Here is a 22,671-nt window from a genome sequence, read left to right as displayed (position 1 = left end):
TATTTTGTATTTTGTATTTTTTTTTTTTTTTTTAACTAAATCGTGGCGCAGAAGTATTTTCAATCAACATTTTTGAGATTGCAACTGCTCGGAGGTTTTTATGAAATTAGCCCCGGAAGACTTCACGATCGAATGGCGCCTCTTCTTCTCATTAGCAATTTATAACCTCGGTGTAGCAAGTTCACATGTAATGATGATCAATTGAAAAAGGGAAGTCCTGGAAATCAATTCAGTTTTTAAAGGCACTGGCCACGGTTTGGTAATAACTGTCAAAAATTAGTTGTTATTCACAACATTATGCATAACAAATCGATGATTTTTTTTTTTTGCTCAATATAATATTGGTCATCAAAGTTGCAAGCGAATAATGAAAGATAAACACATGATTATTATGTTGCACAACAGTGTGTGTGCTTTCCTATAGAAGCACTGCGGTTATGGACAAAGATATGACTTTATATTATCCCAATTATAAGAAGCGTTTGTTACCGCGGTAACGCTTCTCAGATCGTACTTTTTGTTACCAGGGATTGTTCCTCCTGCGATTGACAATTAATATTATTCGCTCTGGATTTTCGGCGATTTCCCAAAATGCGAAAACCCTTTGAAATGAAATTTCCACATGTTAATTTTTATTGTATACAACTAGAGTTATTTAGGATATTATTACAACGATCGAACGGTTTCAAAAACCAAGGGTATAGTTTGGCTCCAACCCCTCCTTCGTCGACAATCATATCCTTGTACGATCTTCGCAGCCCTGGAACTATTTCCGGGAAATTGTATCACTTTACCAGTTTACAGAATCGGTCTCGATTAATACTCACTCTCCCATAGGCCCTTTTAAGTCTTATGGTTGCGTGATGCTTTATGTCAAAATTAACCATTGGCGCCTTTATGGAGTCAGACGGTGGCAGAGTGCTCGGCAGCTGGAGATAGGCGGGGGCGGGGGGGGGGCGATTTAGAGATTGCAGCAGTCACCATGATGGATGGATGTCTGTCTGTTGGGCACATATTAGTTCATAGAGCAGTGTTTATGCAGAAAATACTGTTTTTTAGTTAGTTGCGATAGCGTAACCCTCCTGCCGACGGTAAAGCTGGAGGTCGGGATGTGGGGTGACGTTATGATCTAGTGAATTTCCATCCTCAAAAAACATTTTCCGAGATTTGTTTTCCCAGATTTTTTTCCCCTTTTTTAACCGATTTAGAAGAAACAACAACAAATAATTCCCCATTGAAAAGCACTTCGACAGAACAAAAATTGTGGTGGGGGGGGGGGGGGCGGCACGGTACTTTGACAAACCCTGGCTGGCCAATCAAAAAACCCGCACATGCCACACCCATCTACCAGAACCTTGGTGGTAGCCCGCCCCCTTGAGTCCGCCTAAAAACACAACCTCAAATTTTAGTTTACCACGCGCCGTTAGGACCAATGAACCGACACAATGCAGTACGACCACGGTCCGCAACAGCGGTAGGAAAAGAAACCCGAATACAATCCTCCAACAACATGGCGTCGAATGGGAAAGGCGATTCAATGGAAACTTCTGCAAAGCTTTTTAACCCCAACCCTGACATTCAAAATGGGGCCCATGTTCGCTCCATGGAACAATACCGTGAGATGCACAAGCAATCCATCGAACAACCTGAGGTATTTTGGGGCGATATAGCCAAGCAATTTCACTTCGAGAAGCCGCCGACTGAGGGGAAATTTTTGGAGTACAACTTCAACGTCAACAACGGGCCGGTGTTTATCAAATGGATGCAGGGCGCCACCACTAATGTTTGCTATAATGTTTTGGACAGACATGTTAAAGATGGCAAGGGTGACAAGATTGCTTTTTATTGGTAGGTATACAGGTATAACCCTGAACCTGCTGACATTCCGCATCCGATATCCGCACCCCTTTGAGGATCTCCCTTCATCATTGATTTAAGGTTGGGTCAAATTAATTACCCAGCAGAAATATAAAATGGGGCTGGCCTGGGGGGGGGGGGCGTGATTTTTCTTTAAGTTCATTCAGCTGTCACAGCATGGAGGAATAAATGGAAAAGTTTTCGTATGGCGCCACCACTTTTTTATCCGATATGAATTAATATAGTATCTTATTTACCCGATTGATATATCCCTTTTTGTAAAAATGTGTGAAAAAGTGGCGGCGCCATACGGAAAGTTATCCGAATAAATTAGGTCCTCCAAAGGTCACATTCATGGGCAATCATCATCATCATGATCATGGGCAGTCAATCAATCTTAAACAATGTCCCTACTGACAGTGACACCGTGATGGATGGATGTCTGTCTGTTGGGCACATATTATTTCATAGAGCAGTGTTTATGCAGAAAATACTGTTTTTTAGTTAGTTGTGATAGCGTAACCCTCCTGCCGACGGCAAAGCCGGAGGTCGAGATGCGGGGTGACGTTATGATCTAGTGAATTTCCATCCTCAAAAAACATTTTCCGAGATTTGTTTTCCCAGATTTATTTCCCCTTTTTTAACCGATTTAGAAGAAACAACAACAAATAATTCCCCATTGAAAAGCACTTTGACAGAACAAAACTCTCATGCATAGCTAGGACTATGATATGAAATTTGTTGAAGACTATCCTGACAATAGCCGGACCATTGGACACGTTGGAGCATGGAGGTAATCCTACCTCCATGGTTGGAGGAAGCGAACCTCAGTCATCATATCATATAGTTCTATAATCTAGGTATGGGACAACTTTATGTTTGATGTGACCACAAAAAACAAGTAACATCATTTCATTTTTTCATAACATTCTGAAGCCACAAACAAGTCAAAATTTGTTTCAACAAAATGCTCTACTCTGTGTTACTTACTGTTAGTTCATACATGTATAAAATTGGCCGTGAACCAAATCACTTTGATAACAATGCATGAAGCAGTAACTATTGTGTGGCAAAGACGGTTAGTTCCAGCATGTAAAAACGCACTCAAGCCCATGGGGTGCAGTCATTTTTACAGTAGAAGTAACCTGTATCAGTTATACTATGGAGGTAGAAATAGAAGGAGTTGGAACGAAGCAGGGATCAAAGGTTCAATGTCTAGTGCCCCGGTCGTAAAAAACGCAGGAGTAAACATCAGCCACTAATCCCATTAGCGCCTCTGGCCGGTCGCGCCCGGTCCCAAACACACACCTCCATGGTTCTACAAAGCACAACAAATTCAGATCTCAGTGGCCCAATTTCATTGAGCTGCACAGGCAGAAAATATTGCTTAACAACTTTCTGCTAAGCAGAAATGAGCAGTCACAAATTCTACTTGTGGCACATGGTTTGGCTGGTGACCTTATTCTGGTAAGCTAAGGCAGACCTTTTTGCAGCAGCTCTTTGAAACTTGGCCCTAGTGTGAATATGAATTCAATAGACCTGCAGAAGACCCATTCAGTGCTGCAGAAAACCCATTCAGAATTCATTCAACTATAACAATGGGGAACTCAAGCAAATATTTAATTCTGAACAGGAACGGGGGGCCATGTAGGCCTGACTAAGGAGGCTGTATGAAGTGTCGTGGTCGAGCGGCTTGGTTACAACACTGGGTTACAATTTGTATTTCATTTATTTATTTATTTTCTTATTTAGATACGACTCTTTTTTTTTCTTCATTTATTTATTTATTTCAATCAATTCAAATCAATTCAACTTTAATACCAGTCCTACCATGAAGGAAATTCACTATGCATACATTATTACTGGTAATTATTAATACTTACGATGTTGATGAAATTTGTCCCTTCTTTTTCTTCCTATGGGGCAGGGGGGGGGGTCCATTCTATTGTACCATCTCTCAAACTTTTTCTGAATCAACTATTTTATTTTGTTAACTTATGTTTTTGGATTAGGCAAGGGAACGACCCAAGTGACACAGCAAAGATCACCTATGGACAACTTCTTAAAGAAGTCTGTAAATTCTCTAATGTTCTCAAGGATATGGGTAAGTAATCACTCATTTTGAGTTTTCCCCCAGAAATTTCTGTGTTTAAAACTCACATTTGAGTTTTAAAAACAGAAATTACAATTCCTTATAATAATGTGACACTTTTAGGACACTTGGGGGCAGCAGACTGCAGCCTTTCCATTGTTCACACTTTTCTCAGAACAATGGGTGCTGCAAAATAATAAGATCCAAATAGCAACCAAAAGGTACTGGACACCACTATTTCAAAAGGTAATCACTCAAAATAATTGTTAAAGCATAAAAACCTACTTGGTAAAAAGCAATGGAGAGCCGTGATAGCGTAAAAAATTGTGAGAAACGGCTCCCTCTGAAGTAACATAGTTTTGAGAGAGAGGTAATTTACCACTCAAATAATAAAAGACCTCAAGCCTGACTTTTATAAGGCAACAAACAAACCAATAAACAAATTTGTGTTATTTCTTTCATTATTCTCTTGCAACTTCGATGAGGAAAAGGAGTCCCAAGTTTTTAGAGATTTTTTATTATATGTTGGGATACACCAAATGAGAAGACTTGTCTTTGATATTTTACCAAACGTGTCCAGTGCATTAAAAGTCCTTCAAGACTTTTTATCTATATGAAAATGACATCTACATTCTCATTTCTTCTTTTTATATTCAGGTGCAAAGAAAGGAGATCGAGTCGCCATCTACATGCCAATGATCTTTGAGCTTGTTGTGGCCATGCTGGCGTGTGCACGACTTGGAGTCATCCATTCTATAGTGGTTTGTGTTTGATTTTTTATTCTACTCAATGACATAGATTTTAAAAACTATCTTAAAATTGGAAACAATTGATATTTGATGGTATATGAGACCTGCAGCCGATTTCACGAAATGCTAGGATTAATCCTATCTCGCGTTAGGACGAGTAACCCGTCCTAACTTAGGACGGGTTCTATGCGTCCTAACGTCTTTGGATACGGAACTGAACTCGTCCTGAGTCCTAAGATTAATTCTAAGTTTGGAAGAGTTTGGTGAAATCAACGGCTGAAACTTCACAGAGGCAACTGAAACTTTTGCCTCCATGCCCCTTTTAGAGTTGCAGAATAAGTTTCGCATTCGTGATAGGCCTCACTCCGTCCCAGTGCCAAACTTTTAGAGCAAATGGCTTAGAGAACAAACTGTTTGATTTTCTTCTGTTGCATTGGATGATACCGTCCTTCAATATTATTGTTACATGTGGTACTCAAAATGAAACAAGGGATGCCTCACAATTGAACTTAATCATTGTAGCTCGCAAGCCTGTGAACAAGGGTGCTTGCTACTTGTATGTGAACCAGAAACACAGCGACTCTTTCAGGATAAGTGTTCTGGGTTCTTTTACATGTCTCTACCAATCCTGGAACACAGAACCTATGGCTAATAAGCAATTATGGTAATCTTGCTCAAGTCTCATGACCGGGACTCGAACCCACACTCTGTTGATCAGAAACAACTGGGGTGCGTTTTTGCGGTCACTGATTAGTGTTTAACCAATGGCCAAGTCAACCAAACAGTTATTGGTTACGACCGCCTAAACGCACCCCAGAGCTTGAGTCAGGTGCTCTTAACCACTCGGTCAGGACATGCGAATAAATCCCCTGTTGTTTTTTTTTTTCATAGTTTGGTGGTTTTTCAGCGGACTCTCTCTCCGGTCGAATGATAGACGCTCAATCTACTCTTCTTATCACAGCAGGTGAGTAAAAACTTCAAAAGTTTTCTCATTTTTATAATTTTTTCATAAACATGATATGATACCCATGCCTACATCCTTATACGGGTGGTGAAAGGGGTATTAACAGTGCCAACTCTCCTTGATTCCACAGGACCTCAAAACAAACCAATCTTTCAATATTCTAGCGAACAAATTTGAGAGTAAGTCTCCTCAATTATGGAAACTTTTTCTGTATTATGTTGAATGTAATTTTCTGCATACAATATATTCCTGAACTTTGTACAAAATCTCCCTTTATCAAAATGCAAATAATGGCAGCTCTGGAGTTTGGTCCATTATTGGAATGAAAAATCTGAGAAAAGCATTTTTATCCAGAATTGTTTCTCAGACTTACATTTCCTCAACCACTATCCTTAAAACTTTAAAAGGGATTGAACATGTTTTTCATTATCACTAGCTGCAGTGCTTCTTTACATTTAGTTTTCACGGTCGTTAATTTTTTTCGAGTAATTACCAGCTCTGTTTTATGGTCTGATAATTTTTCTCTGTGGGCGTTCGTTGTTTACAAATCTCTATGGCAACTAAGCCGAGCAGAATGAAATGTTAGCGGTATTACCATGGTACATGAGTGCGTGTACAATGGCCTTTTAAAATAACGCTGTTATCTGGCTTTCCTTGGCCTTTATCGACATGTGTAGCCAGGACATAAGGTTTGCAATTGTCCACACCCCCTGTAAATGATAAGGAATGACAATAACTTCAAACAATAATGGCTTTTTCATTCACTTTGTGATGCAATCAAGCAAACTGAAATGTTTGTTAAATATATTTTGGCATTTAATTTGTTTTTATTTTATATTGTTTTATTTTACCACTGTAAGCATGTTTTTTGTTGGCTTGTTTCTCCAAGCTAAACATTGCGTTGTTTTTAAATAACCAGAAATAATAATTAGGTATAAATAATAAACAAGATGGCAATTGTGAGGCTTTCAAAAAAAAGTCCAAGGTGCCGGTCCTAAAGAAATTGAATTATACTGACAAATATTCTTATACAAGGCCTTGAAAAAACCCACGACACTCTCTGAATTTGCTGTGGTGCTCTCTGCAAAGTTTCAACACAAACTTACATTTTTCCTGCCTCTAGCTACCGGGAAAATCTCGGTAGTCTAGTTGGTAAGACACTACTCTAGAATTGCAAGGGGTCGTGGGTTCGAATCCCACACGAGTAAGTATGCCTGTGATATTTTTTTACAGGACTCGGGGGGGAAAGTACTGAGTATACAGTGCTAAGACACATTGATCAGTGTATGGGTAAAAAAAAAAAAAAAATATTATATTACATTTTCCTCTTAGAAGTGCACCTTACCAGATGAAAATTGCTGTGTCCCTTCAAGAGCGAAGTTCAAGGCCATGTTAACTACTTTTAAGACACTGTACACTATTGGTAATTGTCAAAGACCAGTCTTCTCACTTGGTGTATCTCAACATAATTTATAACAAACCTGTGAAAATTTGAGCTCAATTGGTCTTCGAAGTTGCGAGATAACTATGAAAAAGACAAAAACCCTTGTCAGACGAAGTTGTGTGCTTTCCGATGCTTGATTTCGAGACCTCAAGTTCTGAATCTGAATCTGAGGTCTCGAATTCAAATTCATGGAGAATTACTTATTGGAGAATTACTTATTTCTCGAAAACTACGTCACTTCAGAGGGAGCCGTTTCTCACAATGTTTTATACTATCAACCTCACCCCATTACTCGTTACCAAGTGAGGTTTTATGATGATTATTATTTTGAGTAATTACCAAAAGTGTCCACTGCCTTTAAACTGCAAATGTCTGCAAATAAATAAACAGCAATGGTTATTTTACAGATGGGGTCTATCGAGGAACCAAGCTTGTTGATCTGAAACAGATAGCAGATGACGCAATCGACCTCTGCAAAAAACAGTAAGTAGTTTATGAATGAATTATTCAGCTGATAAGCATATTCATTATTCAGTATTTCACATGTTGGATAATTTAGTTGGCTGGGGCACAAACCTAAAATGGATTTCTAATTAATTATTCAGCTTATTGAATATTCATTATTCAGTATTTCATATGTCAGTTGATTCAGTTGGCTGGAAACAAAATAAAAATGGATCCTGAATTAATAATTCAGCCTAAAATGTTAATTTATTCTTATTTCCTACGCCAGATGATTTGCTTGATCAATGCAAAAAAATGGCTTATGAATAAATTATTATACAGCCTATTTAATATTAATTTGAATGAGTATTTGTGATATCAGTTGGTTCAATTGTTTGATGCAAACAAAAATAACACCAATGGCTTTCTTTAGAACTAATTGTTCAACCTATAAAATATTTTGGGTGGAGCAAATGAAAAAACTGACTAGAGCAGGATGCACACCTGCGATGTATAGATTAATATGCCATCATTTAGCCAACTTAGCTACATGTGTGTACATGCCTGTAGACTTGTGTTGGCGGTCTCCCTATTTTGTCAATATCCAATAATTTCATCATAAATTTCCGTTCGTGCATAGACGTTGAGCTGCATTAGACAGATTGCTTCAGTAAAAAGTAATTAAGATTGCACATATTTAAGAGTAAGTTTTTTTAGACAGTTTGGTGACAAATTTCGAGCTTCAATATTTTCAAAGTTTTATTTTGCAAGTTGTGTGTTCCACAAAAACTAGAGGGAACCGTCACAAATCTAATGTTGACTTTCATGCTTTCCTTGAAAGTCTGCACAAGATGTGTTGAACTATTCATTGAAGCTTCTCACAATGTGTGGTTAGTGGCTATCGTGGAGTTAATTATTCAGACAACCTGTTAAATATTCATGAGAAGTTTGTGGTCAAGGCGTCTGGGAATAAATAATTTGACCTTTTGAATAAACATGAAGCAGTATGAACGTTCATAAGTGTATGAGGAATGAAGTATCAGGCGTGATACTTCATGGAGGCGACGAAGGCGGTTGCCTCCATGCCCCCTGGTCAGAGCCTTGGTGCCCTAGAAGTACTCCAGTAGCAAATCTACAATTTTCTCATAAGGTGCCCTTAGTTTACTGAAAAGAAAATGCCTTGGTGCTCTTGCCCTTTCATCAACAAAGCATACAGGCTTGAAGTATCAGGATTTTTATCTTGCAGAAAAATTGTCCTATTCGGAAAAAGGTACTCAAGACATTTGAACGAGGCCATGTAACAAATTTTGTTTGCATAATTTTAAACACAACAAATCAATAATGCAATCATTTTTTATGGCGCTATTAATATTGGATCACTTCTATTACAACATAAAACAACTAAATTGATGTGTTTGTTCTTGTTTTTATTTTTATTCTTATTTATTAACTTATTTTTGGGGAGGGGACTTGACATTTATAAGCAGATGAAAATGAATTTTTTTTCGTTCGTGGAAATTAAAAACCACTGAGGCTGAACTAAAAGCTTGTTTTTATGTCCAAAAATGATTGTCTAAATTCTCTTTCAGGTTCAAGTGTAATTAAGCTTTAACGACCCAAAGCCAATTTCCAATAAACATGTATTGCAGGTAATGCAGCGTTAAAGGAACACGTTGCCTTGGATCGGTCGAGTTGGTCTTTGAAAAGCGTTTGTAACCGTTTTTTATAAAATGCATATGGGTAGAAAGATGTTGTAAAAGTAGAATACAATGATCCACACAAACATGCCTCGAAGTTGCGTGGTTTTCCTTTTACCTCGTCGACTAACACGTCGGCCATTTATGGGGGTCAAAATTTTGACTCCCATAAATGGCCGACCATGTTAGTTCGCACAGTAGAAGGAAAACCACGCAATTTCGAGGCAAACTTGTGTGGATCATTGTATTCTACTTTTAAAACATCTTTCCAACCATATGCATTTTATAAAAAACGGTTACAAACGCTTTTGTTTTGACCAACTCGTCCGATCCAAGGCAACGTGTTCCTTTAAGTGAGACATGCGTAAAGTTCCGCTAATGTTGATGACAAAGTGTAATTACACCTGTGTAGTCTGGCTGGAAGAAACGTCTGAACAGGGCAATATTTTTGACAAATTGGTTAATTTATTGGCGAGTCATGGCTGAACGGTCAAGGGCAACGTAGCTCAGGTAGCTCAGTTGGATTTTTTTATTTCTCATCAAATTTGACATTACAGACAAATTTGACATTTGTTACACTATCATCATCTTTAGACTGTAAGTTTTATGTGAATCTGTGATCTTCTTGATTTTTGTTTCTTACCAATTCTGTAAAGTTCCTTTAAAGCCATTGGACCCTGTCAGTAAACAGTGTTGTCCAAGGCCCACACTTTGTGTACCACAACTTCTATATCAAATAACAAACCTGTGAATTTAGGCTCAATCGGTCATCGGAGTCGGGAGAAAACAACGGAAAAAAACACCCTTGTTTCCGCGCGTTTCGCCGTGTCATGACATGTGTTTAAAATAAATCCGTAATTCTCGTTAACGAGAATTTATATTGTTTTGCTGTTTTCTCAAAAAGTAAAGCATTTCATGGAATAATATTTCAAGAGAAGTCTTTCACCATTGCCTTCTGTAAACCCTGTAAGTTATTTGTAAATCTGTGAACTTTTTTTTTTTTTTTCTGAATTGAAAGGGTCCAATGGCTTTAAGAAAAAGTACACTGGTAGTAAAAACAAGCAAGATATATATCAAAGCCTTATGCCAAACAAACAAAAAACCAGTTATTTGCCCCTTCCTCATCCTGAGGTGCAAATGGTGTTGAAATTATTATCCGTCTTTGAAAAAGGCTTCCAGAAATACTGCAACGATCATCTTCGTTCATTTAATTTTATTTACATTATTGTTTATCTTGGGGCATTTCTGACAACTTTATTAGACAAAATTTGTATACAATTAAAAAGTCTGCTGGTAACACAAAAGTGAACTCAATATGTTGTAAAGTTAAAACCATCCTCCAGACAATCTGAATTACATCTTGTAAAGTTAAAACCATCCTCCAGACAATCAGAATTACATCTTGTAAAGTTAAAACCATCCTCCAGACAATCAGAATTACATCTTGTAAAGTTAAAAACCATCCTCCAGACAATCAAAATTACATCCAAGTATTACCAGACAAAGATTGTGCACATTAATCTTCAACTAGGTGCAGTGAGCCAATTGCAGAGGTTGTAAAAGTCAACATTTAAAAATCCACTTAATTTTTGCAATTAATAAGCATATAAAGCTATTTATTTATTATTATTATAGTTATAGTTATTATTATTATTATTATTATAAAAAGCCACTGGACACCTTGTGTCAACGACCAGTCTTCTCACTTAGTGTATCACACTTATGCATAAAATAAAAAACCTGTGAAAATTTGAGCTCAACTGGTTGTCAAAGTTTTGAGAGAATTGTGGAAGAAAAAAACAACCTTGTTGCGCAAGTTGTGTGCTTTCAGATACATGCCTAATAAAAGTTTCCAGGATTTTGAGAAATTACCTCCTTCTCTTTTACATGTCTTATAAAAATATGATCCTTCAGAGGGGGTAGTTTTCTACAATGTTTTGTACTATTAACAGCTCTTCATTGCTCATTCACAAGTAACTTTTTATGTTAACATGTATTTTTAATTAATTACCAATATAGTTTTCAGAGCCTTTTGTATGTACAACATTCTTGAATCGCAATATAAAGTAATAAATTAAAAGTAAAGTTTTTTTGGGCATCCTATTAGAGCTGTACATCAATAAATGCTGCCTTTGTGCCGCGACGTTTGACAGGTTTATAATCCATTTCTTGCGATGTTTGATTCGCTGTAGCAGGGGCAATGGTCGCCTTACAACACGGGAAGTAAGGGTTCAACAACCGCTTTGTGGCAGAACGAAACGCATGGTTGAAAAAACAATATATAAACACATTGAAGAAGCTGTTACATATCGCGAAACCCTTCGTGATGAAAATGATCCAGTTCTCCAATTGTTTCTGGTTTATCGCAGCAAAGATCCGTGCAACTCGTAACGGCGTCCAGCAGACGGCAAACAGAACAGTTATAACGAGGAACGACCGCAGTGCCTTGTTGTCGAGGAAATTAGGATCGTTTTTACAGTCTTTGTTTTTGTTCAACATCACGGCGTGATTTCGACTGAGCTTGATCAGCCGCCAGTAAATAAGAATCAGAACGATCAACGGTAAGATCACGAAGAAAACTAAAATAGAGACTTCATACAGTGGACCGTTGAAGCCCACGATACAGAGAAGTACAGCTTTAAAAATGAACTGGTCCGAGTCTTGCTGGATTAGCGAAAGGATTATCTGAAGTGCGAAGGATAAGATCGACAAGAGAACGACGAGGATGATCACGCGATTCTTAGCGCAGAGACTCGGGAATTGGAATGGCATCGTCACGGCGATGTATCGCTCAGCATTCATCAATACAATCAGAATGATCGACATACAACAACAGGTTGCATCCAGAGTAGCGTTGATCGAACAGTACAACTCACCGAAAGGCCAGAAGTTGAACGCCGATGCGATGACATTCGGTAGGGAAATAACACCGGTTAGAAGGTCATAAGCTGCTAGAGATATCATGAGAACTTTTGTGCTGTCTGCAAGTTCGGGCATACTGCGCGTAACGGTGATTGATAACGCATTTCCTGTGATGATCATGAACACGACAGCGGCAACGAAACAAGTCCGCAGAGCAATCAAATACGGCGACAGATATTCTTCCGTTGTAGTGTTATTCATCCTGAACTCTTGATTTCTTGAAAGAAGCAAATCCTTCTGTTCTCAAAAGAAAAGCTTTCCCTTCTTAAGCACTTGGATTACTTACTAAGATAGCTTCCTCAAACGTCAACTCCTAAGAAAAGTACAAGTAAAGTCTAGTTCCCTAACTTCTTCTTTCTTTCATAGGCACTTGACATTCAGCAAAGACTGTTTATATTACTCCATTTGTGTTTTTGTTTTGTCTGGGCATACCTACCACAAGCATTGGCTTTTCTGGTTATGCCCCCATTTCCAATTCTCCGCTTACTGTTCTTTCTTATCTTTATTTTAATTCTCTGTTGGAATGGAAATAAAATGAGATGAAAGAAGTCTTCGTTCTTGATGTTTGAGGACAAACTTACATTGTCTCCATCACAACACTGATTGTTACTGTCGACGGACGTCCAAAACTACAATGTAGATCTTATTTCAAGTGTATGAAAAGTTTTCTCTCCACATCACAGCTGCCGTGTTAGTTTGCCTTCAAGCCTCACTCTCAAACAGGCTGAAAAGTGTCTTTCAGATGATAGCAATACTCGTACAAACTTCTCCAATCTGGCAAAATAAGATGAAGTGTCCTTTTGAATCAGAAGCCAATATATTTGTCAACAGTGGTAGCCAATGGTTCGATTACTTTCCTATTGACAAAGTACAACAGTCGTTACTGAAGTTTGACGATCATTCGCCATTAACATCTTGCAAAATATTACCATGCACGAAACACACCCATTTATATTTGATAATGTATTGTCACTCAACCAATGACACAGCTCTATAGAGATAGTCCAACAGGTGAATTGCGATTAGAAGATTTGACATACATCAGTAGCTTTTATGGTTTAAACCATAAAAAAGGCAAATAAGCCAATTAAATGTTTCGATCAGTTCTTGTCAGCTTCATTTATTGCTCTTGTCTCTTTTTCCTCGCTGATCAAAATGTCAGCTTCACGCTTGATTCTGATTGGTCGGTGTCCCCCTCAAAGTCGTTGGTAAACGCTGCATTGTTTCCCCTCTTTATTCAGCTCATCCACGCTGCCCCTATTAAGTATTGATGTTTCTAACGGGTTTTCTCTTAAGAAATTAATCGGATGCGGGTAAATTGCTTGTTGAGTTACCTTGAACGGGTACATGTTTGGAAAAAGGCCCTTGTGCATTGAGTAGTTTACTCTGCACAACCAAATTGATCACCAGCCAGAACTATGCGTAATTTACCTTTCATTGGGGGGGGGGGGGGGTGAGGGAGGCTGCTCATGTCGACCTATAAAGATAATCTCACTGCACTTTTTTGTTCATTGTTGGTAAAAAAAAAGTACATGGTGCATGAACAAATGAATGTTACCATGGTGATGCAAAATTAGCAATGGATAAAAAAAAAATTCAGTTTCATTTATGCTTGTGACAGTTAAAAAGGACACGTTGCCTTGGATCAAGTTTTTCTACGAAAAGAGTTGGAAAATGTGTTTTGTAAAAATAATGCCTTTATGTTATGGTTAGAAAGATGTTTTTAAAAGTAGAATTAATAATCCACACAAACATGCCTGGAAATTGCACGGTTTTCCTAAGTTGTGAACCAACATGGTATGCCAATCTTTTGAGTAAAATAATTTTTTTTACTCTGCACTAACTGGCAGACCGTGTTAGTACTTGAAGTAAAAGCAGATAATTTTTTTTGTGTGACACGCTAGGACCTATTTATTCTACTTTTAAAACATCCATTCTAACCAAATGCATTTGAAATGTTAATGTTAACATCTATTGCATTTGAAATGGTTTCAAACACTTTTCACAGACAAGCTCGACCTATCCAATGCAACGTGTGTTACGTGTCTCTTTAATATAGACCTTTAGCATTGACCTGTAAGCTTATAACTATGGAGACGTTCAGTGGTGCTGATAATCTACATACATGTACCAAAGTTATGAGCTGTCTCCTAAAACGAATGGTTAATTAAGCCTATTAGTAGACAAATGTATTGCCTTGGTGACAATAACAAAAAAGTGCAGTGAGCCATTAGCAATATTCTCAATAATTCCTGGGGGAAAAATTACATAGTTATTAAGATGTGAATGGGAATACATTTTGTTTATTGTTTCACTTACCATGGTAACACACCGAACAGCGCAGCGCGAAGAAAAACAAAAATAAGAAAATTTGTTCAGTTTTCGATGTGGGAAGAAAACCCTTTTGGAGCAAAAAAAGCAATAAGGGACTGAAAACCATTGAAAGGTTCCCTCAAATCAGTGGAAGGGTCCAAGTCAGGGACCACAGAGGGGGAGGTTAGAAAAACCATAGAGCTAACTTGATCCCCCATGTGGCATCCTTTATATCTAGTCTCTCCTCACTAATTAAAACAAATTTTTTTTTATATTTTTTTTTATCCTCAATGTTAACTCCTTTTGTTTTCGCACGTTTTACCCAAACTCGTGTTTCACTTTTCCATTCACAAACAATTCTTTATATTTATCCAACGTTTCAATATTCAACCTTGTTTTGAAATCTCTAACCTCTAAAATATAAACACATGATCTAATTTCCTGTCAGAACTTTTTTTTTAAATCCATAATGTACAATTTTGTTTTGTTCGTTCTTATTTTTAAAAAGTTGAAATCAATAAATGAAATCTATTTGTTTTGTTATGTAGGAACTTTACTGTGGACACTGTAGTGGTTGTACGTCACCTGTCGCCAGACAGTCCTAGTAGAGAAGCTCCTGCCGATCATGGGGCCGCTAAGAGGCCCTGTTTTAGCCTGAAAGTAAGACGGTTTCATCCAATTTTGAGTCCAACAAAGACAAAATTTAAGAGCGTTGGATATGAACTGTGTCCTCCTGATTCAAGTATGGATTGGAACTCTGCCATTAATTTATATAATTTGTCCATTTTTAAAAATATATTTTGTGCAGTTGTTATGTTTCTCTTTGGAGGGCGATTGCTGTTTTAGATATATTCTAGACTTGTGGACTAGTCGTTTAATTTCTGTCGCGGTGATAGCGTTCAAACTCTCTCCCTTGATTCCCGTGGTAATCTACTACTGCTGCAACCCGCAGTTCGCGTGAGAGCAGTGATCTCCCCATACAGCCATAGCACCGTCACAACTCAACTATCTCACCGTGTGGGACCCCACAGGTCTAGATATATTTCTCTGTTTTTGGTAGTTCTTTGTCGGATTGCTTTTTCTCAGTCTTCTGTTTATTGCTTTGTGAAGCCTGAATGTATAACTAAGTAAAAGTCTCTTTTCGTTCCCAGACTAACTTTGTTGAGGGTCGTGATCGTTGGTGGCATGATGTCATGACTGGCGTTAGCGATGAATGTGATCCGGTGTGGCTGGAAGTGGAAGAACCTCTCTTCATGCTCTACACAAGGTACAAAAAACTTCTTTTTTTTCTTTCTTTCTTTCTTATGCAGCCTTCATTATTAGAGATAGACGCACTGCCAGACACACCGGGCACTCCCTTTCTCTTTGTTAGAATTGTGGGTCTTTTAGTGCGTTGATAGTTTTTATAACAAAATAGTTGATTTGTTATCATGCAGTGGTTCAACTGGGAAGCCGAAGGGTGTTGTACACACTCAAGCAGGGTACCTACTCTACGCTGCGACAACCTTCAAGTATTCCTTTGACTACCACGAGGGAGATATTTATTGGTGTACGGCAGACATTGGATGGATTACAGGCCACACCTACGTGGTGTACGGGCCGATGGCCAACGGGGCCACCAGCGTTATGGTTGGTTTCTTTAACACTTGAGATTTTCCAGAAGTTCTTTAACCACATATTTTCTTTGCCTTTGCATTTAAAAATATTCCTAGATTTGCGTGTCATTTTTCGTTTGTAGTTTTGTAATTCTGATAACTACTTTGTGTTTGAAGTTTTTTTTTAATGTTACTCTGTAAGCGCCATGGATTATGTTTTTTTTATGGATTGGGTGCTTTATAAATTTTTGATTTGTTATTGTAATTAAGAAGAAGAATCTGTTTTGTTATATAGTTCCTCACATTTTCTATTTGTTCGGTCCACAGTATGAAGGGGTACCCACTTACCCAGACGCAGGGCGCTGTTGGGAGATTACCGATAAGTATAATGTAAATCTCTTTTACACGGCGCCCACCCTCATCCGATCTCTCATGAAGTTTGGGGAGGAACCAGTGAAAAAGTGAGTAACAACATCGGTGGGATATTCTTTTTCTTGTTCTTTCTTTTTTTTGCTCCAGGAGTCACAATTTGGATACATGTCATTTATTTAACAAAATATTTTGTCAATATCTTTAATTTTAAAGCCAGTCAGAGCAAATTAGTTTTACATTAATTTGGAGGTTAGTCGTTCTAATCCTGATCTGGTAAATCTTTCTTTGTTCAACTGGAAATTATTTACAACTTACCCAGTCAAGTTTCCCTTGTGGTTTAATTACTTAAAACAAAATGAAATTAAAATCAATTTTGTACCGTACATTTCTACTCTTTGTGCTGTAGGTACAGTCGCAAGTCCCTGAGAGTTCTTGGGACTGTCGGCGAGCCCATAAACCCAGAGGCGTGGTTGTTTTATTACAACGTCATCGGAGACAGTAGATGTGCAATCAGCGACACCTTCTGGCAGACAGAAACGGTAAGACGATGGAACGATAAATCCATCCCAAAATCATGAATCTAGTCACTGAAGCAGGGATGTGATCTTCCGTTTTTAACCTTAAATCCATTTTTGTTCAACCCCCACCCCAAGACAGAGATGGTAAGATGATCGAATGATAACTCCATCCCAAGTTTCAGTCATGTCTCACTACTACAAAACATGCACAACATTCTTATTTGCCTGACATTTTGACCCTAGCAGAGTCTTTCTCATTTAGCCCTCAAGAAAGACTATACAGCAGGCTAGGGTCGAAACGTCCGGCTACATATTGTTTGCATTTATACCATAGGCTAAACAGCTAATTCTATTTTTTCTATTTTCAAAAACATGATACGTTAGAGTTTTCCATTTTTTGAGGTCTAAATATTTGTTTACCATTTGTCGTTACAGGGAGGTCATACTGTGACTGCGCTACCTGGCTGTACACCCATGAAACCGGGATCAGCTGTAAGTTGTTCAGATTTTGTTGTGGCTGTGTACGTTCAAATGTTAATGTCAAAAAGTTATGTATCATTTTGTAGAGGAAACACTCTTTCCAGCCATGATACTCTTGTAAAATTTGGTGTATGTTCAGTATTTTTTACTATTATCCAAGAAGCAACTTTTCTTTTTTCAGTTATTCAAGTATCTAATTTCCTTGTCTTGTCCATTAACTCTATATCATTATGACGCCTATTGACGTGAGAAAGTCTGACATCATAAAAAAATATAATTTTGTCTGGTATAACGTTATAAAACAAAGTGTTTTTGTTGGTGATTGCATTATTTATTAGATAAATATTATCAGAAGTGTGAATAAACATTGCGTTCAGTGCAGGGGCTTTGGCACATACAGTCGATCGTTCATGTCATTACAAGCTTTGATGGATTAAAAGTAGTGCTTTATTTTAAAAACTGGCCTTTAAACAAATAATAATAGTAGAAAAACTCAATCAGCTGAACAAAAGAGATCAAACAATTTGAGTGTTTTTAGAAATCTTGATTGGTAATTAAAAACTCCATTTTTTTTTTTTTTTGCGTTGTAGTCCTTTCCATTCTTTGGGATCGACCCTGCTGTGGTTGACGAGAATGGAGAAGAACTCAGTGGAGTGTGCGAAGGATATCTGGTAAGTTAGAAAGCAGGCAGGCCTGTATGCTTCGTTTTTGAAGGATGATTTATAGTCAAAGACTGTACCATGTTGAGAACAATTTAAATCTAAACTTAAACCCATCTTTTTAATTACAGAAGCTATGCAAGAACTGCTTACTATTATTATTACAAATTTTTCTGTAATTGTCAAATAATTTGTCACTAGGTCTTCAAGAGACCATGGCCCGGAGTCATGAGGACTGTGTACAGAGACCACGCTCGCTATGAAGGAACTTACTTCAAACAATTCCCTGGATACTACAAGACTGGAGACGGTAAGAAACTCAACTGGACCCAATTTCAAGGCTCTGCTTACCGTAAGCAAAGAAGCTTACGGAAGCAGGGAACTCTGCGCTTACGTCAAGCATATTTTACGGTTAGAACAGGAAGTTTGTGCTCGTGTGTGTGCGTCAGCTGGTGTGCGTACTCCTACGCTTAGGCAGTAATATGGCGCTTGCACAGTAAGCCAAGAATGGTAATCGTAAGTGCAGATTGGTGTTAAGCAGAGCCATGATATAAGCGGCCGGTTTCATTTTCTCTTGATGCCTTTCTAATACACATTAACATTTCATTAGCCAAATACACAAGTAACCAAGAACGCTGTTTTAAACCCTGTTTTCTTGTCAAGTTTAGGCTGCCAACATATCTGTACATAAAACTCAAACTTTGTTTTCTTGTCATGTGTTTTAGGCTGCCAACATATCTGTACATAAAACTCAAACTTTGTTTTCTTATCATGTGTTTTAGGCTGCCAACATATCTGTACATAAAACTCAAACTATGTTTTCTTGTCATGTGTTTTAGGCTGCAAACATATCGGAACATAAAACTCAAACCCTGTTTTCTTGTCATGTTTCGGCTGCCAACATATCTGTACATAAAACTCAAACTTTGGTTTTCTTGTCATGTTTAGGTTGCCAACATATTTGTACATAAAACTCAAACCCCATTATCTTGTCATGTTAAGGCTGCCGTCGTGACGAGGACGGTTATTACTGGATCACTGGGCGTATTGATGACATGTTCAATGTCTCGGGTCATCTCTTGAGTACAGCTCAGATTGAAGCGTCTCTAATGGAGCATCCAAAGTGTGCGGAGGCTGCGGTGGTGGCCTACCCACACAAGACTAAAGGAGAATGTTGCTACTGCTTCATCAGCCTGATTGAGGTCAGTTTAAAGAGATGTGATTTTTCCATTTTTTAACAGAATTTTGTTTCTTTTCTTTTTTGCCCCGAAAAGAAGAAAATTACAGGGTTTTTTTTCTGCCCACCCCAAAAAAAATAAAAATAAAAAATACACCATGTGTATATTTAATTTGCTGTGTAGGAACAATATCCCGCAATGTGTATTTAAAAATATTGATTAGTACATGTAACTTTTTCTTTTTTAATTAGGGAGCTGAGTTCACAGAGGAACTTGTTCACCAACTCAAAGATATGGGTAAGCTTCTTAAAGATGAAATATTGTTTGCTTTTAACTAGCTCTCATTTATAGACTGTCCTCTCTTATGGAGAGGGCACTTCATCAGATTTAATATAGTTGTGGTAATCAATGTAACAAACATGTACTAATTATTTGTCAAACTGTCTCTGTTTTTTTTTTTTACATAGCTGGAATATAAATACCTGTTTACGTTGTGTTACTCTGTGACTAAATGGTTTTGTTTTGGTGTGTTTTTTTTTTCTTCGATAGTGCGTAAAAAAATCGGCCCATTCGCTGCGCCGGACGTTCTTCAGAATGCTCCGGGCTTGCCAAAGACGCGCTCGGGGAAAATCATGCGCCGCGTTCTACGCAAGATAGCGCGTAACGACCACGACCTGGGAGACGTCAGCACCATGGCGGATTCGACGGTCGTTGAGGTTCTGTTCGCCAATCGACCCGACGTGGAGAAATGGTCGGGATTGCACAACCAGATTGTTCTGTAGAGTCATTCTGTTAGAGTCATTCTGTTAGAGTCATTCTGTTAGAGTCATTCTGTTAGAGTCATTCTGTAGAGTCATTCTGCAGAGTTGTTCTGTAGAGTCATTCTGTTGAGTCATTCTGTTAGAGTCATTCTGTTAGAGTCATTCTGTTAGTCATTCTGTTAGAGTCATTCTGTAGAGTCATTCTGTAGAGTCGTTCTGCAGAGTTGTTCTGTTAGAGTCATTCTGTTAGAGTCATTCTGTTAGAGTCATTCTGTTAGAGTCATTCTGTTAGAGTCATTCTGTTAGAGTCATTCTGTAGAGTCATTCTGTGAAGTCATTCTGCAGAGTCATTCTAGGTAGCCCAATGGAGTACTGTAGAGCAGGGGGAAGGAAAATGGACTAGACGAATACATTAAAATATAAGGAGACCGCCAACACATATAGCTCAGTTGGTAGAGTGCCACTGCTTGGGGGAACCTGCCCGTCGAAGTTCTGTCCCCCAAATGTGACCTGTTTCGACGAAACGAGCTAAAAAGTCGCACTGTGCCATTTCCCATTACAGCTGGTCAAAGTCAAATCTTTCTCTATAGATAAGTGAGAACTCTCGTGTTTCCACAAGCTCTGTTGGAGTGGATGATTATTGTTACCCCAAGTGTAATATACCATTGGAAATCTCTTGATCTGCAAAACTCAGAAATACCAATAGCTAATTTATTTTAAATTCCGATTTTTAGCTCATTTTGTGGTGACAGGTCACATATGGTAACATGGAATAGTTTGAACACTGTTTGCCGTATGAGGGGGTGGACAAAATCTCCTGCCACACCAGCACGTTAATCCGGAGGTGGTTGGTTCAAACCCCACTTTAGTAAATTTCTCCTGGTACAACCCCAAATTATTTGAAATTTACCCAGTCAGTTTCCCCTGTGGTTTATTACTTGATACTAAAATACTGGTCAACTCTGTTTTGTTCTTTATTGGGCTAGATCAAGGGAAGTTGTGTTGAAGAAATTTGAAAATATTATATAAAAGATGAGTTAGAATAAATTTTAGGATTAGTCAATGTTATTTTTTATTTTAGTAAGAATAAGTTTTTATTTTTTGGGAAACTGTATTCAGAGGACTCCTGTCTGCTTTAAAAACTGTAAAATGTTACCATGGGAATACAACTTGTATTGCCAAGTAGTAACGAAATCATCAAATTTCTTGTTTTTGCAATTTGCCAATTCGTTATTCATCTGTTCAGACTTCTCAAGTGTTTCTTTAACTTTATGAACTGGGCTTTCAAAAATATGTGCACCATTATGATGTATTGACTCATGGTGCTTTTATTACTTAACAGTATTTGGTTGCCTTGGAAATTATGTACTTTTCTTCATTCTCTCATTGTAATAAAAACATGACATAGAAACAGATATCATTTCAGATGCCAAAATGTAAACTGCCAATCTTCACTTTCAAAAACCTTTATCTGAATTCAGACTTTTTATGTCTGCATGATGAAGACAATCTGATGTTATTTTCTCCAGATTTGAATACATCCTGCTATTTAATCTACTTCTCTAGTGCTGAGGATACTCTTCCTCGAAGCTCCCTGGAATCTATCAATCAAGGGGGTTATCCATTATTTTTGTTTCCAGAAAGATGCTTAATAGGCCTTACAGTACAGTCTTTTATTATAATGCCACCATATTTCAAATCTTGCTCCCTGTGTGTAAAAGCGAGTAATACCGAGTCTCAAATTCACTGGAAAAGCCATGGTTTGGTGGCACCATGTTAAAATTCCCCAGTAATTTTTTTTTAATTATAGTTTTTTTGCCGATTACAGTTTTTGCTAATTAACAAGTTATCTTCAAAGTGCATTCCTTACTACATTTTAACATACATAGATTGAAGGTTTTTGTTACAATTGGTGTCACGATGGAGCTGAGGAATTTTCTGTATAAATTTTGAAGCATTTGATTTTCATAAAAGAAAACCAGCTGATGTTAATTTTTGACTTTTGATTAGGAGTCCCACTATGTCTAACTGCTAAGCGTAATTTAGTACGGTATTAATACAAACATGTTTATTATCACATAGTAGGTGATTGGTAACATATTTCTGCTAAGCAGATTTTTTGCATCAAGCAGCTTAAATTGCACTGGGCAAATCCAAGGACATGCAATAAACCACGCCCCTCCCTCACTAAAAAAAATTAATTGGAATGTGAACATATTTGTGTATTTTTATGTATTTTTCAGAAACCAGTGAACACATAAGCTTATGAGGGAAGAAAAGGGCAAAATTATGAAATAGACTTGTTCCTTTAAATGTGTGTAAATTATGTTCTTAGATTATCGTTCTTAGTACCATATACATTGCTATAAAACTGTGCAAGGTAATTAGTTTTATAGAGGTAGATGGTAATTGCAGTTTATAGAGGATACCTAGTGAGGCTTTTTAACCAACAATGTGCACAATCAATCGCAAATTTCGCATGAATATGTAAAGCAGTTTGCATAATTAAAAGAGAGTTTCAGTTCTTGTGACAAAAATAGTATTGAAAACATGTAAATTGAGGCTTTTTAACCAACAATGCAAGTTCCACATGAACTTTATAAATTAATGGTTTGCATAATTAAAA

General features: G+C 37.7%; 2 protein-coding genes across 2 annotated transcripts; one reads left to right on the top strand and one right to left on the bottom strand.

The window, feature by feature from the left end:
* Window positions 1-1,446: 1,446 nt before the first annotated feature.
* On the top strand, window positions 1,447-21,645 carry LOC139952127 (acetyl-coenzyme A synthetase, cytoplasmic-like). Its single transcript, XM_071951095.1, has 16 exons — window positions 1,447-1,848; window positions 3,870-3,961; window positions 4,607-4,710; window positions 5,590-5,662; window positions 7,514-7,589; window positions 15,031-15,142; window positions 15,634-15,749; window positions 15,919-16,111; window positions 16,405-16,538; window positions 16,856-16,988; window positions 17,403-17,459; window positions 18,038-18,118; window positions 18,308-18,416; window positions 19,109-19,308; window positions 19,536-19,581; window positions 19,834-21,645. The coding sequence occupies exons 1-16, from the start codon at window positions 1,511-1,513 to the stop codon at window positions 20,064-20,066; spliced, it is 2,097 nt and encodes a 698-aa protein (XP_071807196.1). The 5' UTR covers window positions 1,447-1,510; the 3' UTR covers window positions 20,067-21,645.
* Window positions 11,301-13,163, bottom strand: LOC139952128 (histamine H2 receptor-like). The gene has a single exon (XM_071951096.1). The coding sequence runs from the start codon at window positions 12,368-12,370 to the stop codon at window positions 11,351-11,353; it is 1,020 nt and encodes a 339-aa protein (XP_071807197.1). The 5' UTR covers window positions 12,371-13,163; the 3' UTR covers window positions 11,301-11,350.
* Window positions 21,646-22,671: the final 1,026 nt, after the last annotated feature.

Source organism: Asterias amurensis, chromosome 20 (assembly GCF_032118995.1).
Source record: "Asterias amurensis chromosome 20, ASM3211899v1".
Classification (NCBI taxonomy): Eukaryota; Metazoa; Echinodermata; class Asteroidea; order Forcipulatida; family Asteriidae; genus Asterias; species Asterias amurensis.
The sequence above is the reverse complement of the archived record's forward strand: the minus strand, read 5'-3'. Positions and strand labels throughout refer to the sequence as shown.

Excerpts from the sequence above, each read along its gene's own strand:
- LOC139952128 (XM_071951096.1), bottom strand. The coding sequence starts at position 12,370 with ATGAATAACACTACAACGGAAGAATATCTGTCGCCGTATTTGATTGCT.
- LOC139952127 (XM_071951095.1), top strand. The coding sequence starts at position 1,511 with ATGGCGTCGAATGGGAAAGGCGATTCAATGGAAACTTCTGCAAAGCTT. Across the intron at positions 15,750-15,918 it reads CTCTTCATGCTCTACACAAG|TGGTTCAACTGGGAAGCCGA; the intron begins GTACAAAAAACT and ends GTTATCATGCAG. Across the intron at positions 18,119-18,307 it reads GAGTGTGCGAAGGATATCTG|GTCTTCAAGAGACCATGGCC; the intron begins GTAAGTTAGAAA and ends ATTTGTCACTAG.